Source organism: Chaetodon auriga, chromosome 8 (assembly GCF_051107435.1).
Source record: "Chaetodon auriga isolate fChaAug3 chromosome 8, fChaAug3.hap1, whole genome shotgun sequence".
Classification (NCBI taxonomy): domain Eukaryota; kingdom Metazoa; phylum Chordata; class Actinopteri; order Chaetodontiformes; family Chaetodontidae; genus Chaetodon; species Chaetodon auriga.
In genome coordinates, this window is record NC_135081.1 from 23098146 (window position 1) to 23112344 (window position 14199).

A 14199-nucleotide genomic window follows, 5' to 3' on the forward strand; every position below is an offset into this window, starting at 1 on the left:
CTCATCCTGAAAGAGCCGTTAAGGAAGAAGACGACTTAATGAACGATCGGACTCGAGATTCAAGAGGGAGTTTACACTTTTAATTACCGGCACTTTGTTGGGCGTCGCTGCTGAATTTCACAAACCTGAATTCAAATGCAAAACGAGCAGCGAGTCAGACAGGGTGAAAAAAAGGATCTGTAGAGAACGATGAGTCACTCAGAGACGAGCTCGAGAGCTGTCCTCATGTTATACTCTGCCTTATGAAAACTTAAAGCGCCGGCAAACACAGCTGCAAAGAGGCAGGCATGCACGAACCCTAATTTTGCAGATTTGTTCGAAAAAGAAAGTTCAGATTTCTTTCTTTTTAAAAAAATAAATAAATAAAAAAAAATAAAACTTTTAATAGAAAGAAAGCTCCCTTTGCTTTTCTCTGCCTCGTCTGTCCTCTTTAGTTTTTGGATCATTTATTGAAGGATTTGTGCTGGACTTCTCTTTCACAGACACAATCCCTCAGAGGTTTGCTGTCCTGTTATACAATACATACATAATTCAACACATAAATACAGACACTTGCAGTGCGGTAGCCATGTTGGACTCATCCCTCATGTGAGAAGATTGTCCACATATACAGGCCTTTATAGACAACGTGGCGGGAATGTCATGTTTCAGCCTCAAGACTGCTCGAGTCAGTGTCAGCTCTAAACTAGTTTGAGAAGTTGCCTCCAGTCTACTTTGTGTCTTAACTGGCTCCATTGCAGCACAGTTAAGTCAACAGGCAATACCACAGTTTGAAAATACTCTGTTATAATTAAAAGTACCTATGTGTTAGCACCAAAATATTAATTATGCAGTTTGAGCCTTATTATCTGTTAATAATGAAGTAAGCGGACAGTCCATAAACCAGGTTTAAATATTCCTGACCATGTGTGTTGCTGCAGGCAATTGAAGCTAACCTGGTGCAGAAGTCGCCTGGCGGTCTCACCTATATGGCCGAGTGGAGGGGAGGGATCCTGGATCACAAGATGGGTCACCTGGCCTGCTTCTCTGGGGGCATGATCGGCATCGGGGCTGACGATGGAGCGGCCGAGAAGAGGCAACACTACCTGGACCTGGCTGCTGAGATCACACACACATGCCACGAGAGCTACAGTCGCTCAGGTGAGTGGAAATGTCAGGGATGCCAAAGAGTGTGCAGGGACTCTTTGAGAGGCTGCACGGCAGTTCAGTTCAGGAGGAGCTCCTGCTCTGTTTGGTTTAGATAGAAATGTACCACATCAAACTGAAGGATCATCTGGCAGCACGAGTTGTGGAGGTAGGTTGGAGGTTTTATTTGTTCACAGTAAGGTCGTGATGTTCTGGCAATGCAGTGGCCTTCACTGGGGATTTTAAGAAGCTCTCCTTTTGCAAGTTTTTACTTTATTTTATATCATTTCTGACCGTTTGCCAGGCTAATGTGAGACTGGCAACACATGGCACACTGAGACGTGAAGCCAATGCGTTAAACCTGCATTCTGTTTAATGGCCAGGAGGGGGTGACTTCACTGGTTGCAAAAAGAAGTCCAAATGATTGTAAGCTTATGGGAAAATTACCTCAGTAAACAGCCTCCTAATGAGTTTATGGTCTCAATCACTAGTTTCAAGTCTTACACATGATGATGTCCATCTTGTCCAAATATGATCAAAACAAGAAAGCCTGTGAAATCGTATGGTTTCTCATTGTTGTGGTACATCTGCCTTGTTAAGGAAAGGTTAGCGTGGTGGCACTCTGAGAAAGAGAACTGAGAGTCTAAGAGAGCAGGGTTGTAAATTAAAAGGGCCTCAGGTGTCTAATTTTTGCCCTGCCTCAAAAGAATCGCTCTTTGTGGCTTCACCTCAATGGAGAGAAGACCGTCCTAATAAGGAGCAGCGACGAATTAAAGCTCTCAATTATTCTCACGGTTGTAGGCAGCAGACTTGGGTGTGTTTGATCCTGATAATCAGACGTTGTTGTAATTCAGGAGAAAGAATGAAGAGAAACGGAGGTGAAGTGTGGAAGAGTAAACACTGCGATACAGTCCACAGGCGAACACACTGTGCCTGCAACCTGTAACTGAGGGAGAGTACAGGAGTGCTGATATGGCTGCACTCACAGACTCAAGATGTACCCAGGAGGAAAAAGCAAGACAGAAAGCGAGGCTGAAAAAAAAAACAAAAAAACAGAGAAACAGTTGCCAGCATCAAGCCTGCCCACATTTTTTTTTGGAAAGACCTTCGTTTGATCTCTCCTCTTCCCTGGCATCCGTCTTGGCCCTGACAATAATCTCCTCTGCTAATTTCAAGCTTTTATTTATTTTTTTTATTGCCCCCTCCACTGCTGGGTGGGCTGTGTGGATTCATCCTCCAAGTGTTCGTTCGCCTTCGCTTCTCCAGTAAGCTAATGTGACTCATCACATAACAGGTTCCTTGATGTGCTTGGAATACTTTTGATCTGCAGGCCCAAAAGGCTTCTCTGGCTTTCTCTTTCATAGTCATCCACCAGGTTTCTCTTCACTCATTAAAAGGAATGGATGGTGCTTAGCAGCTCTTGGATTAGCTAGCTGTCTGCAGGAAAAAGAGAGAGTGAGATTTGCTCTTGCATGTGCGTAAAGTGGCTGCTATTTAGCTGCGTCTTAAATACTGATACCATGAAGACTCCTTCTGCTGCTCCTCTGGATCTCTGCCATCATCACAGCAACAGACTTGTGCTGGAAAATGGGGATCTCAAAGCAAGCAGCGGGAAGAGGAAAAGGTTATTGGTTTTAGAGAAAAAGCGGTAATAGAATTTTAATGCGTAGCTTTGTGCATTTCTGCTATTGAGAGAGACGAACAGCACGCGTCACCGAGGGCTTTGACTTTAACGACTGCTCGACTGCAGGCAGAGAAAGAGATATCTCAACTGTAATTATCACAGTCACTTAATATTAATTGGCAAAATCTACCTGGGTGAGGTTGTTTCCATAAATATTATGTTCCACATAAGCTCACTGCCCTCAGTCTCGATCTCTGCATGACGTGAACATGGTGATCTCAACTGATAGTGAAGACGTCCCATTCTTCATAGGACTTTATTTAAAAGTGACAGCCTGCTATCAGGCAACCTCAGATGAAAAGTGCCCTGCGTTACACATTTTAGACTATTTATACGACATTTACTTGAAGCCACTGACTCACTGTATCTTCTGTTTTTATGGTTTTTCAGCCACAACACACCAACAGGTGCTTATTTCTTGTTCCTAATGTCCTTCCAGTCATTACCACTTCATGCATGTAGAGGAAAGTCTGGGTTTGTGTAGAACAGTAAATATGTTCCTGCTTTCATGTTTCTCCTCGTCTTGCTTTACCTCTCTCTCTCTCACTCTCTCACACACACACACACACACACACACACACAGTGTAATGGACCAGCTGACCAGGTGGCCCTGCTGTCTGTCACACTGACTGCTTATTTCAAGATGACTGTCTGGTCGAATCGGACGCAGCCACTCACAGACCCTCAGTGACCTCAAAGAACCTGCTTCCTCTAACACGCTCCAATTTTCCTAGCGGCTACATAGCGGTCGGCCAAAATCACAGATGATAAGCCAGAGGAAGAAAAAAAAAAAGTCGAAGCAAATTGCACAGTAGGTGGAAACAAAATTTCAGAAATGTCTCGTATGGCGTCGTACAGCTTTCCATTCCAGCCAAACGTTTCTGAATGTAAGACGCTGATGCTCCCGTCCTGACCTTGGCAGGAACAGACTCCTTTGTGCTGTATCATGAATAGAATCCCTGCTGCCATGTCGTCTTGTATTGTGGCAGAAATATAATGGAGGTAGAAAGAAAGCGAGAAAGAAAAGCCCACAGACCATCTGGACAGCAGGAAGGTCTTAATTGTTTCACTCGTGCCTCAAGCCCCCCTTCTTTTTTCTTTTTTTTTAACTAACAGAAACTGAACATGTTCTGTGCACTGTGATGTTTGTCAACTTCAAAAAATAATTCAGTGTGTTTTTAAGAGGATTTTACACTAGAAAAACAGATCTCGTGCTCATGTCTGAAGGCCAAAATGAAATCAGTGTTCGACTTTGATCTCATGTTTTAACTTATTTTGTCTCCATCAGCCACCAAACTGGGACCTGAGGCGTTCAGATTTGACGGCGGAGGTGAGGCCACAGCGACCCGGCTGAGCGACAGATATTACATCCTGAGACCAGAAGTCATCGAGAGCTACATGTACATGTGGAGACTGACCCACGACCCCAAGTACAGAGAGTGGGGCTGGGAGGCTGTCGAGGTGAGCTGCACCTGCACAGCGTTAGCATTTATTCTACTGGCCAGAACAAGACCCCTGTTTTTAGGAGAAGACACATTAAACCAACGAGTTATTGTCCTGCATTAAACGGAGCTAAGAGTTAAGTTAGTGTGACCTACAAGTGTGTAGGAAGCCCCTACAGGAGTTTCCAATAGCTTATGTTTAAGTGCTTTGCTGCCCGACAGAAAAAAGTTCCTCCAATTGTTTTTCTGTAGGAACAGTAAAAAGAGGAGAACAAATTATCCATCAAGCAGCCAGGCATTACGAGTATCACAGAACACCAGAACGAGGTGCTCAAAGTCTGAAAAATGATTACGGTTTCGGTTTTAATGGACGTGTTTCATTCTGAGGAGAGAAAAGGCTTCAGAGATGAGGACTAGCTTCTATCTCAGGGAAGCTTTTCCAGCAGGACTATCTGAAAATGTTTCCATTCTTCAAGAAGTCTTTTCCCAAAAACAGCTGCTGCTGAGGGGGGGTTTGCGGGGAGCCAAGACAGTCCAATCGTTGAGCTACCTGTCAGTCCATATGGCTTCATGTTTACAGCTCTCAGTTCGCATTAAGAAAGGCAGCGTGAACACATACTGGAGCAGAACCAAAAGACAACTATTGCACCTTGATCTGGGCCAAATGAACTGAAATACAAGCAGACTGAGAGACTAGCTAGCCTCACAACATCCAAAACTAACTCTGTATTGACCAGTACCTGCTCCATTCAGTCCGCTGCTCTGAAGACCTGAATCTCTAGTCCTGGAATATAATAAAACACCCATTTTTCAGATGTAAAAACCCTTAAAAAAAAAAAAAAAAAATCTTATATTCAGGCCAGAGTGGTGCAAAGAATAATTTAGGTAGGTGACACAGTGCAGTATAATTCTGTACCCTATACTCTTAGTAGTGGCTTGGACTGATTTTATAAATTGTACTTACCTATTATGTCAAGCCCCCTTTAACACCCTCAATTACCCTCAACCTGCTTCCTCGATATTGTGTGGCACTATACATTAGCTTTTAGATCAAGCAATCCCACCAGTAGGAGGTGAAGGTTGTGTCGGGAGCACCATTATTAATGTGGCATAGACAGGACATTAGCTGTAGTAAACTGCAGAGGGCTGGCATGATAGATTTAGCATTAATTTAGTGCGCACACAAGTGGAGAGATCAGGCTGACGAGTTTGACGGGCCTTTAATTATCGGTCACAAAGGTTGAAAGCGGTGCACAACGCTTCTCTTCATGAACATCGAGCATTAACACGTCGGGGTCTTTGTTAATTAGCACGTATAAGCCAGGCCTTTGTAGCAGGGGTAATAATGTGCTAATCCGCTTGGCTAGCTCAGCCACTCTCCATTAGCCCTTGTCAGATTTAGCATTGCTTGGACTTCAATTGTGTCGCCGGCTGAAGGGCTTGACATGTTCCATCATTTACTCTTTCTTTATGCGTGCACGGAGACACTGTTGTCGAGTGAAGGATTTTTTCTTTATGCATTATAACAGTAACAAAGGAAGAGGTAATAGTCTCTTACTCGTATGCCCTGTGATTTCCTCTGTGCACTTTGTACAATATTTGGTCCTGTCATGGCGCAGAAGTGAAAAGGCCACTCTGTGAGAGCTGATTAAGTGGCTGAATAAATATACATGAATAAGTGAATGAAGTATTATTCATTCAATTTGTACAATCAAGCTGGGAACTGCCAGAAGGAGTCTTTACTTTGTCCAGAAAAAGATGCTTTTGAAGCTACAGGCAGACAGTCAGAGCTGCCGTCTGTCTCCCGTCAGGCCCTGGAGCAGCACTGCAGAGTGGAGTCCGGCTTCTCTGGGATCCGTGACGTCTACACCATGACAGTCAGCCACGATAACATGCAGCAGAGCTTCTTCCTCTCGGAGACGCTCAAGTAAGTCCTATTTCCTCATCTGCTCTTTGTAACACAGAATTTTGTCTACTGTCTGTCCTGTCCACGAAACACACTCATGAGGTCAATGAGACACAGACACTCGCTCCTCCGCTGAGGCGACTCCAATCACACTTTGAATGTGATATACTTCACATCGCTTGTAAAATAAACATGAACGGCGAATAGATGGTGTGCAGTTAGACGCCGCAATTTTACCTCCCCTTATTCTTGGGTCATTAAGCAAAACAAACCATTCAGACAGTCAAAAGCCTTTTTTTTCCTGAAAACATGGGCATCAGGACTCATATTCAGGTCAGCAGTCACCAGATAACTTTCAACGCCAGACTGTGCTGCAGCCTCACCAATGTTACAGCATCCCTAATGTGCATCCGCGTCAAAATTCGAGTGACTAATCATGACTTAAAAAATAAGACTGGTCTCATTCTGTAGTTTGTTCATGTCAAAAAATCCCATAACCTACGATGTGCTGCTTCATCTTGTCATACTTTGACACTCCCCCGCCCTGTCAGCACTGTGGTCTTTACCAAATGTTACTCAAACAGGAGTAAATGATGTATTTAATGGACTATTTTCTGCGGCGGATTAATACACATCTGGTGCACATCTACATGGTAATGAAGGACCATGTCACCCAGTGCATAACTGGTGTTACTTCAGTGCTTTTGGACAACAGAGGGAGAAGCTACGTCAGGTTTTAGCCACGCTGTTTGTTTTGTTTTTTATCTTGGGATTTATTGGCTGTAATGGTGTCCTTTAATGTGAAGATAGACAGAGAAGCTGCTGTAATGGAAAAATAAGAGAAGCTTACGTCTCGAAGAAAATGATTGGCCTCTTTGAAGAATGATTTTGTCTTTCCTACCAGAAAAATCCTGTTGAAAAAGGTGTTTCAAAAACGTTTTTACATCAAAAAGACAGATTAGTCAGAGAAGCCAGATTACACAGGAAACAGCGTAATTACATGCGCTGCAGAAACTGATAATCCACACATACATGCAGCAAGACAGTAACAATGATTCTCCTCGACCTCAAACATTCGGATCACGTAGTTTAACTGTATTAGTGACACGAGAATCTGCTTCCTGTAGTGGCGGAAACTGCCTGAACTCGAAGCAGCTCTTGGTGTGAAATGAGTTAGAATATGAGGATGTATAGCTAATTATCTTTCATCGTGCTGCCACGGCCATGCTCTCAGTCTGAAGTCTGCCATGTGCTTGTATCAAAGTAAAAAAGCTGATTAGGAACCTGGTTGTGTGCATGCTGGTGAAGAAACGTCTTTTTTTCTTTCTCCTGGACAAATCAAGTCACTGAAATATGGTTTCTCTTACACATCACATGTAAGAGATCGTGTTACTGCAGAGAGCCGACTGTAATGGAGTTACTGGGAGAAGCAGTGCAGCATCTCGGAGAAAACATGTGCACTAATTCTCTTTCTTGCCGAGAATTAGATGAGAGGATCAATATCGCTGTTGTGTGTGTGTACGCTAAATATGAAGCTACAGCCAGGAAACGCTAATTAACATATAACATTAATGAGCTTTAGGGGTGCAGGAAGGTGGACCGTTTGACTAGAGGTGTCCCCATTAGAGCTGCAACTAATGATTATTGTATCAATTAATCGATTAGTTTGGGCTGTAAAATGCCAGAAAATGTGCTTCCCAAAGGCCAAGATTGACTGTGATACAAGAGTAAAGGAACCAGGAAATATCTACATTTAAGAAGCTGGAATCAGAGAATTTCTTTTTCTTAGAACATTTCTCAAAATGATTCATAGATTTTCAGAATAGTTGGCGATTCAAAGTTGACAACTAACTGATTAAGTGCTGCAGCTCTTGTCCCATCACGTAGTTTTGGGACTAGTCCTGATCTGATTGGGTATCTGCAGATACTTTTGCTGTTCCCAGTCTTCATGCTAAGATAAGCTAAGCTAACGGGCTGCTGGCTGAAGCCTCATATTAATCTTACAGGCATTGACTGAGGGATCTGTCTTCTCATCTAACTCTTGGCAGGAATGTGAATAAGAGTATTTTGTTTTTGTGTAACTGTATGTACTGACACTAACCGTGCAGAAGGAAGTACAGTTTGAACTAAATGGGTGTTTTTCACCTGTTTGCTCAGGTATCTGTACCTCCTCTTCTCTGATGACGACCTTCTCCCACTGGAGGACTGGGTCTTCAATACAGAGGCCCATCCGCTGCCCATCATCCGCAGGAGCTGCCTGCAGGACGAAGCGACACAGGATAAGACGGTCTCCAAATGAGACTGAACGCCGCCGACTGCAGCGGAGACAGTTACAGACACGTCTGCACACGCAGAGTCACACAAATATTGCAAACACCAATTCAGTGCAGGTTCAGAGTCTTTTCAGGAGCGTGTCATGGACTCTCAATTCCTTTCCAGTAAAGGATGTTGTGGTTTTACGCTGTGATTGTATATCCTTTGGCCGGGCTAACTTCCTGCTGGCACTTCTCTTTTGTGGACAATCAAGACAAACATGACTTTCATGAAAAGAGCACCTTTTTCTTTCCTTCTTTCCTCTGTGAGGAAACCAGTATAACTGTCAGACCCAAATGTATGGGAGGAGGGTTGATCTACGGGCCATATTGTTAGAAAGAGAGAGAAACGTATAGAAAACCACTTGAGTTTTGCTCTTTGATTTCATCGTTCTGTTAATCTTAAGTGATGAATGATTTCCTTCTATCTCGTCATTGCATTTCTCCCTTTGTGAGTACACTCTTTGACCAAAGGTTTCTTTGCATTTCTATTTCCCTCTTTTCCAGTAACGTGTTTTTGGTGAGATTTGACAGGAAGTAAAATTTACCAGAAGGGTTGAACTGTAAAGAATATTGAATAATGTACAGACAAACGTGAAACGTGATTCTCGAATCCGCCTCCGAACTAATGTTGATGTCATGTTTCTTACTGAAACAAGCTTGAATGAATTTTTTTCACGTTAGGAGGTGTCAGGAAGGTGTCTTATGCATCCAGGGACCATTTATGAACAGACTGTCGTCGGCTCGTGTTTTTCCACTGTGTGCTTGGGTTATTTGGTGAACGGGACAAAGCTTTCTCAGTCCTCTCAGCCTTTCAAATCAAACGGAGCACTGTCACGTCTGTGGTTGTAACACACGCATAAAGGAAAAAAAGAACGCATTTTCCAGCCAGCTCCAAATGGGTTTTCCTGTTTCTGTTGTCGTTTTTCTGCTTCGCCCTGCCTTTACGTGTGAATCCATACGGCTGCCGATACTGACGTTAAAGGCTGCGAGCGAGAGGCGACGGCGGAGACGAGTTTTCACCTCCATCACCGTTCTTTTCATCACTGCTGTCCTGCACAGTTGTGGAGCGAATGTGCTGTACATACAGATGAAGCGAGTGACCCCAGTGTGAGCTTGTCTTGACTTTATTTTGTGATCTTTTTTGTTTGTTTTTTTTTCTAAACTTCAGTGGTTATTTTTTCTGGGTTCTCTTTTGATTTGCTTCCCTCAGGTGTTTCAGTAAAAAAAAAACAAACAAACAAACAAAAAACAAAAAAAAAAAAAACTAAACAGTTCTGATTTTAAGTCTAGTTATTGCTGATATTAATTATTGTTATTACTTATTCTTACTGGTTGATTTAACTTTCATTGTTGAATATTTTTCAAATACTGATAAAGACCTGTGCAACTTTGTACATTTAAAACAACTTCTTGTTGTTGTGTGGTTTTTCTTGGCCTTGTTTACGTGTCTACAGAGCCCAAAACAAACTGAATGCCTGCTCTTTGTGGTTTTTCCCTCTGACTCTTTGATTTGTTGGCAGGTTGCTGCAGCCACTTCCAAAAAGGAAAGAAACTCTAGCTGCTTACATTTGTTTCGGTATTTGCTTCCAGGAAGTTCATTACAGGTTTAATTGAAGGGGGATGTCTCGGGGTTGCGGAAGGTTCCAGCAATCACGACCAGAAAATGACTAATGGGGTTTAGCCATCGCACCTCCCTCACGGTGTCAAGCCGACGAGGCGAGATTTAATAATGATTCGTCTCTAGCTGATGTCATCTGAATCCTAATTTCAGCGAGGAGGCTTGAAGTGATTTTTCATCGGCTTTAAATAGAATCGGCGCACATTATTGACATGATTGACATTTAATAGCAATTTAAGAGATGGCGCTTAAATGTCACGGATTGGGTAACATTAATCTTACAGACACCTTAAAAAAAGAAGTGATGCAAAGGAGTGTGAGTTTAAAAGCTCAGTGTAAACGTTATCTGAGAGGAGGCCTGCAGCGCTCTGTGGTGCAGGACTATCCTGCCCTTCATCTGGTACATGTGAGTTCGCCTGATCTCGCCTGTGGACATAAATGGGAGGATCACTGTCCATATGAATGCACCTGAGACTGATAGTGGAGGACAAACACTACAGATAATCCCTCCCCTCTTGTTTTTTCCTTCTTTACTGCTCCAAAAGTCCCGACACGCTGAGCAGGGCAGCAGAAACGGAAGCGTCGCGGCTGCTGTCTCACTTGGTAAGACCTTGCGTTGATGTGTAACAAAGGGGGAAGAGCCGTCACTATCTCTCCGCCACAGTCGTCCTCCATCTGTCCTGAGCAGGGCAGCAGTTTTATAGGGAATAAATGGCATGTCATGGAGATCTGCTTCAAAAACCACCTCATTTGAAAACAGTTCTGACTCCTATCTACTCACATTTTCAACTGCCCAGTGATGTAGGACAAAGGAGGGAACAATAAAGCCAAGCCAGCCACAGAAAAGCACAATGCACTGTGATACAAATGTGACTATGATCTGCATTGATTGCAGGTTACAGTTCCAGAGGTACTGTGTGATCACAGATGCAGATAAAAAGTGGCTTTGCTGACATTTCAGCTGCTCACAGACGACGTCATCTTGGGCTTTGGGAAACACTGATTGACATTTTTCACCATTTCCTGACATTTTAGAGACCAAACAACTAATCAATTAATCAGGAAAATAATGAGATTGCAGCCTTAAACTACATCTGCTCATCTCACGCTTTCATCTCTCCATCTCCAAATGAGACTCTGAACGGCTTTCAGGGCTTTTACACACCAACTAACGCTTCAACTGTTTTCAGCTACTACAAAGAAATCCACAAACATACATAATATATGTAGTATAAGTATTCACTTTTCATCAAAAACATGTTGGGATGTTGTTACATTTCTATACAAACTGTTGAACCTGCATTTATCATCACACCTGTCAACACCTTATTTGGAAATAAGGTAAATTTTCCGATGACAAGCAGTTTGTGAATGCAGCATCCAAACGCGTTTTTGATGAAAAGTAGATAAATAGTTTTAAATAATTAATTAATAATTATTCAAAACAAGAAATATTATGTTTGCTTTACATTTCTACACGACCATAACTATGTTTTGTGAGAGATATTTACATGGAGTCATTTACATGTAAATCACAAAATACAGACAGACCTGCCGTGTGCTTCGTTTAGACTGAGACTGATCTGACTCCACATCAGCAGAGGAACATGCACAAACAGCAGATAATAAAGATACAAGTCGGCTTTTCTCTGTCTTCTCCGATGACAAAAACAGTGAAGTGACAGGTTCAGTCTCCTCATCTTCCATCCTAAACCGTCCTACCACCACCTTTGGTTGAAATCAAAGAGTTTCTCAGATGTATTCTGGGACAACAATGTCATCTCACGCAGTTCTCAGCTAAACAAAACAAACACATCTCACCTGAAATGTCACCGTCTGACAAGCAAATTATTAAGTTAGTGAATAACTTCAAAAATTATTTAGTGAGTTGGACACCTCATGCCTGCGGCAATTTTGTCATATTCTTAAAGGTACTTTAAAGGTAGTGAACATCTCATTTTGTGGAATAAGACCCTTCAAATTAAGACTTAATTTTAAACTCCTGTTCCCCCTCCCTCTGTTCTTTTCCTCCCTCTCAGGTCTTGTCAGCATACTTTCATGGTTTGTTAAACACTGTTATTTTCTCCCAGGCTTGCTGGTAAGAAAGAAGGGAAGTGAGATAAAGGATTTGCAGGATAGCTGGAGCCTTGTTGCAAGTACCTGACTGTAATTGTACACAGAAAAATATCTTTGCAGTTTTCATGGTCAGTTTTAGTTTGGAAAGAAACAAGGGATGTTTTTACTGCATTCTTGTTGAACTACCATTAGCTGTAAAAGCAAGAATTTGGAAAAAAGGAAAAAACAAACTGTCAGCACTGGACTGAAAGTGGAAAAGGATGTTGAAGGAAACATTAGAAAAGCTCATTGCTGCACAGTTCCCCGCCTCCCTCATTGTGATTCCCCTCCTCCTGTCAGCATAATGTAGCTTTAGACTGAACTCAAGCCAAGGACAGAGAGATATGAATGAATTTGTTCTGCACAATGAGCTGAAAATGGAATTCTTTTCATTTATCTCTATTCGGGGACTTGTTCATGAATTCCATTTTTACATTTTCAGGGAAATGACAGCCTGAGTTGCTTTGGAACAAACTAAAATAGCTCCCTTACGCACAGACAAATTGTTCGGAGGGGGGATCCTGAAAAGCGGCACAGATGACGCTTTTGGTGGTGGGGAGATACTGTATTTAGCATGACAGACTCTCAGTGTTTGGTTTCCTTGACTTTGAGAAGTTTGCATGATGGGAAGTGAGGAGCAGGGGGAGCACTCCTCTCCTCTGTCTTGGACAGACTGAGAAAGTAGCGTTTAGTATATTTGATTGGCACAGAGACTGCTGATTGGATCGCACTAATCAAAGCAATATGGAAACCCATGCTGCTCTGTGCCCTGCCATCATCCAGTTTTACGATTATTAAAACTTTAATGTGATTATTAACTAGATTCTGATTTAGGGAAATGATACTATTTAGTCCATCCATGCTGTCATTTAATATTCATATTCAATTATACATTCTAATTAGACGGCTAGTAGTAATGTGAGAAGCCTTTCTTTCCCATCATGACTTTTGGGGTTTTTTGTCAAATTGTGCTACGAGTGAGAGTCTACACAGTATGTTTGTGGCGTAACCGGCTGTGTGCTGCGATGTCGGGTCTGTGAGCGTGTGTGGTGTGTGTCTCTGTACATAGACTCAGCCATGTGTGCACTGAACAGATGCCTCAGCCCTCAGACAGAGTTCTGTGGAGCTGCAGTATGTGCATGTCAGAACATCCTGTGCTACTCTGCACTGCCAGCACTTGAAGGTCCGCCAGGCCGGCCTCATCTGCCGCCCCGGCACCTTGTTAGCACCCGGAAGGAAACACAACTGCATAATCAGCTGCTAATATATCTAAAAATAACGCAGGCAGCTCAGGGGTCAGACATTGGAGGGCTGGGAATCGACAGGTAGAGCGTGTGCATAAATCCATGAACACTTCATACTCTAAAGGTTTGTTGTATTTGGCTTGAGGATTTTTTCATGAAGGTCACACTACAGGTTTCTACACAAAGCAAGGGTTGATGGAGCTGCGTTGTAGGTTATGTTTTAATGTTAGAAAGAAGAGCTCATAGCATGCTAGCAGAGCTCTGTGAGGCTTCGAGCTGGATGCTAACATCAGCATGTTAACATGCTTGTGAATCACACTTGATGACAATGCAAACACGCTGATGTTAGCTTGTACAATGTTTACCATATTCACATCTTAGCTGAGCGCGTCAGCAAGTTAACATCTATTGATTAGCATTAAACACAAAGACCAGATGAGAAGTCAGGAGATCACCAAAGTCTTAACATGCATCCTCTGGACACCATGAATATGTGATTTAAGTACACTGAATAGCATTTCTATCCCTCGTGGCTAAAACTACACACAATCATATTAGTGATAATCACAAATATGTGCTGGAACAACAGATTTAGTAAATCAGCGACACAGGCTGAGCCGAGGCCACTGACGAGACATCAGGTGTGACAGCTTACGAGCTGCTGCACACAAACGCCTCCCTAATTGTTGCTCCCTTGGAAATGTATTTTTGATTCTATTGGTAGATGATAAAGTTGATTGTGTTTCCAAT

At 42.7% G+C, this 14199-nt stretch overlaps 1 protein-coding gene across 2 annotated transcripts in view; it reads left to right on the plus strand.

Annotated features, from left to right (window-relative positions):
* The window catches only part of LOC143324425 (mannosyl-oligosaccharide 1,2-alpha-mannosidase IA), a 175350-nt gene extending 165472 nt beyond the window's left edge, over window positions 1-9878 (plus strand). For both annotated transcript variants that reach the window (XM_076736888.1, XM_076736887.1), the window contains exons 9-12: window positions 921-1140; window positions 4098-4270; window positions 6063-6178; window positions 8315-9878. In XM_076736888.1, coding sequence (XP_076593003.1) covers window positions 921-1140; window positions 4098-4270; window positions 6063-6178; window positions 8315-8456 — 651 coding nt within the window. In that variant the 3' untranslated portion in view covers window positions 8457-9878. The remainder of the gene's footprint in view (window positions 1-920; window positions 1141-4097; window positions 4271-6062; window positions 6179-8314) is intronic.
* The last annotated feature ends 4321 nt before the right edge of the window (window positions 9879-14199 follow it).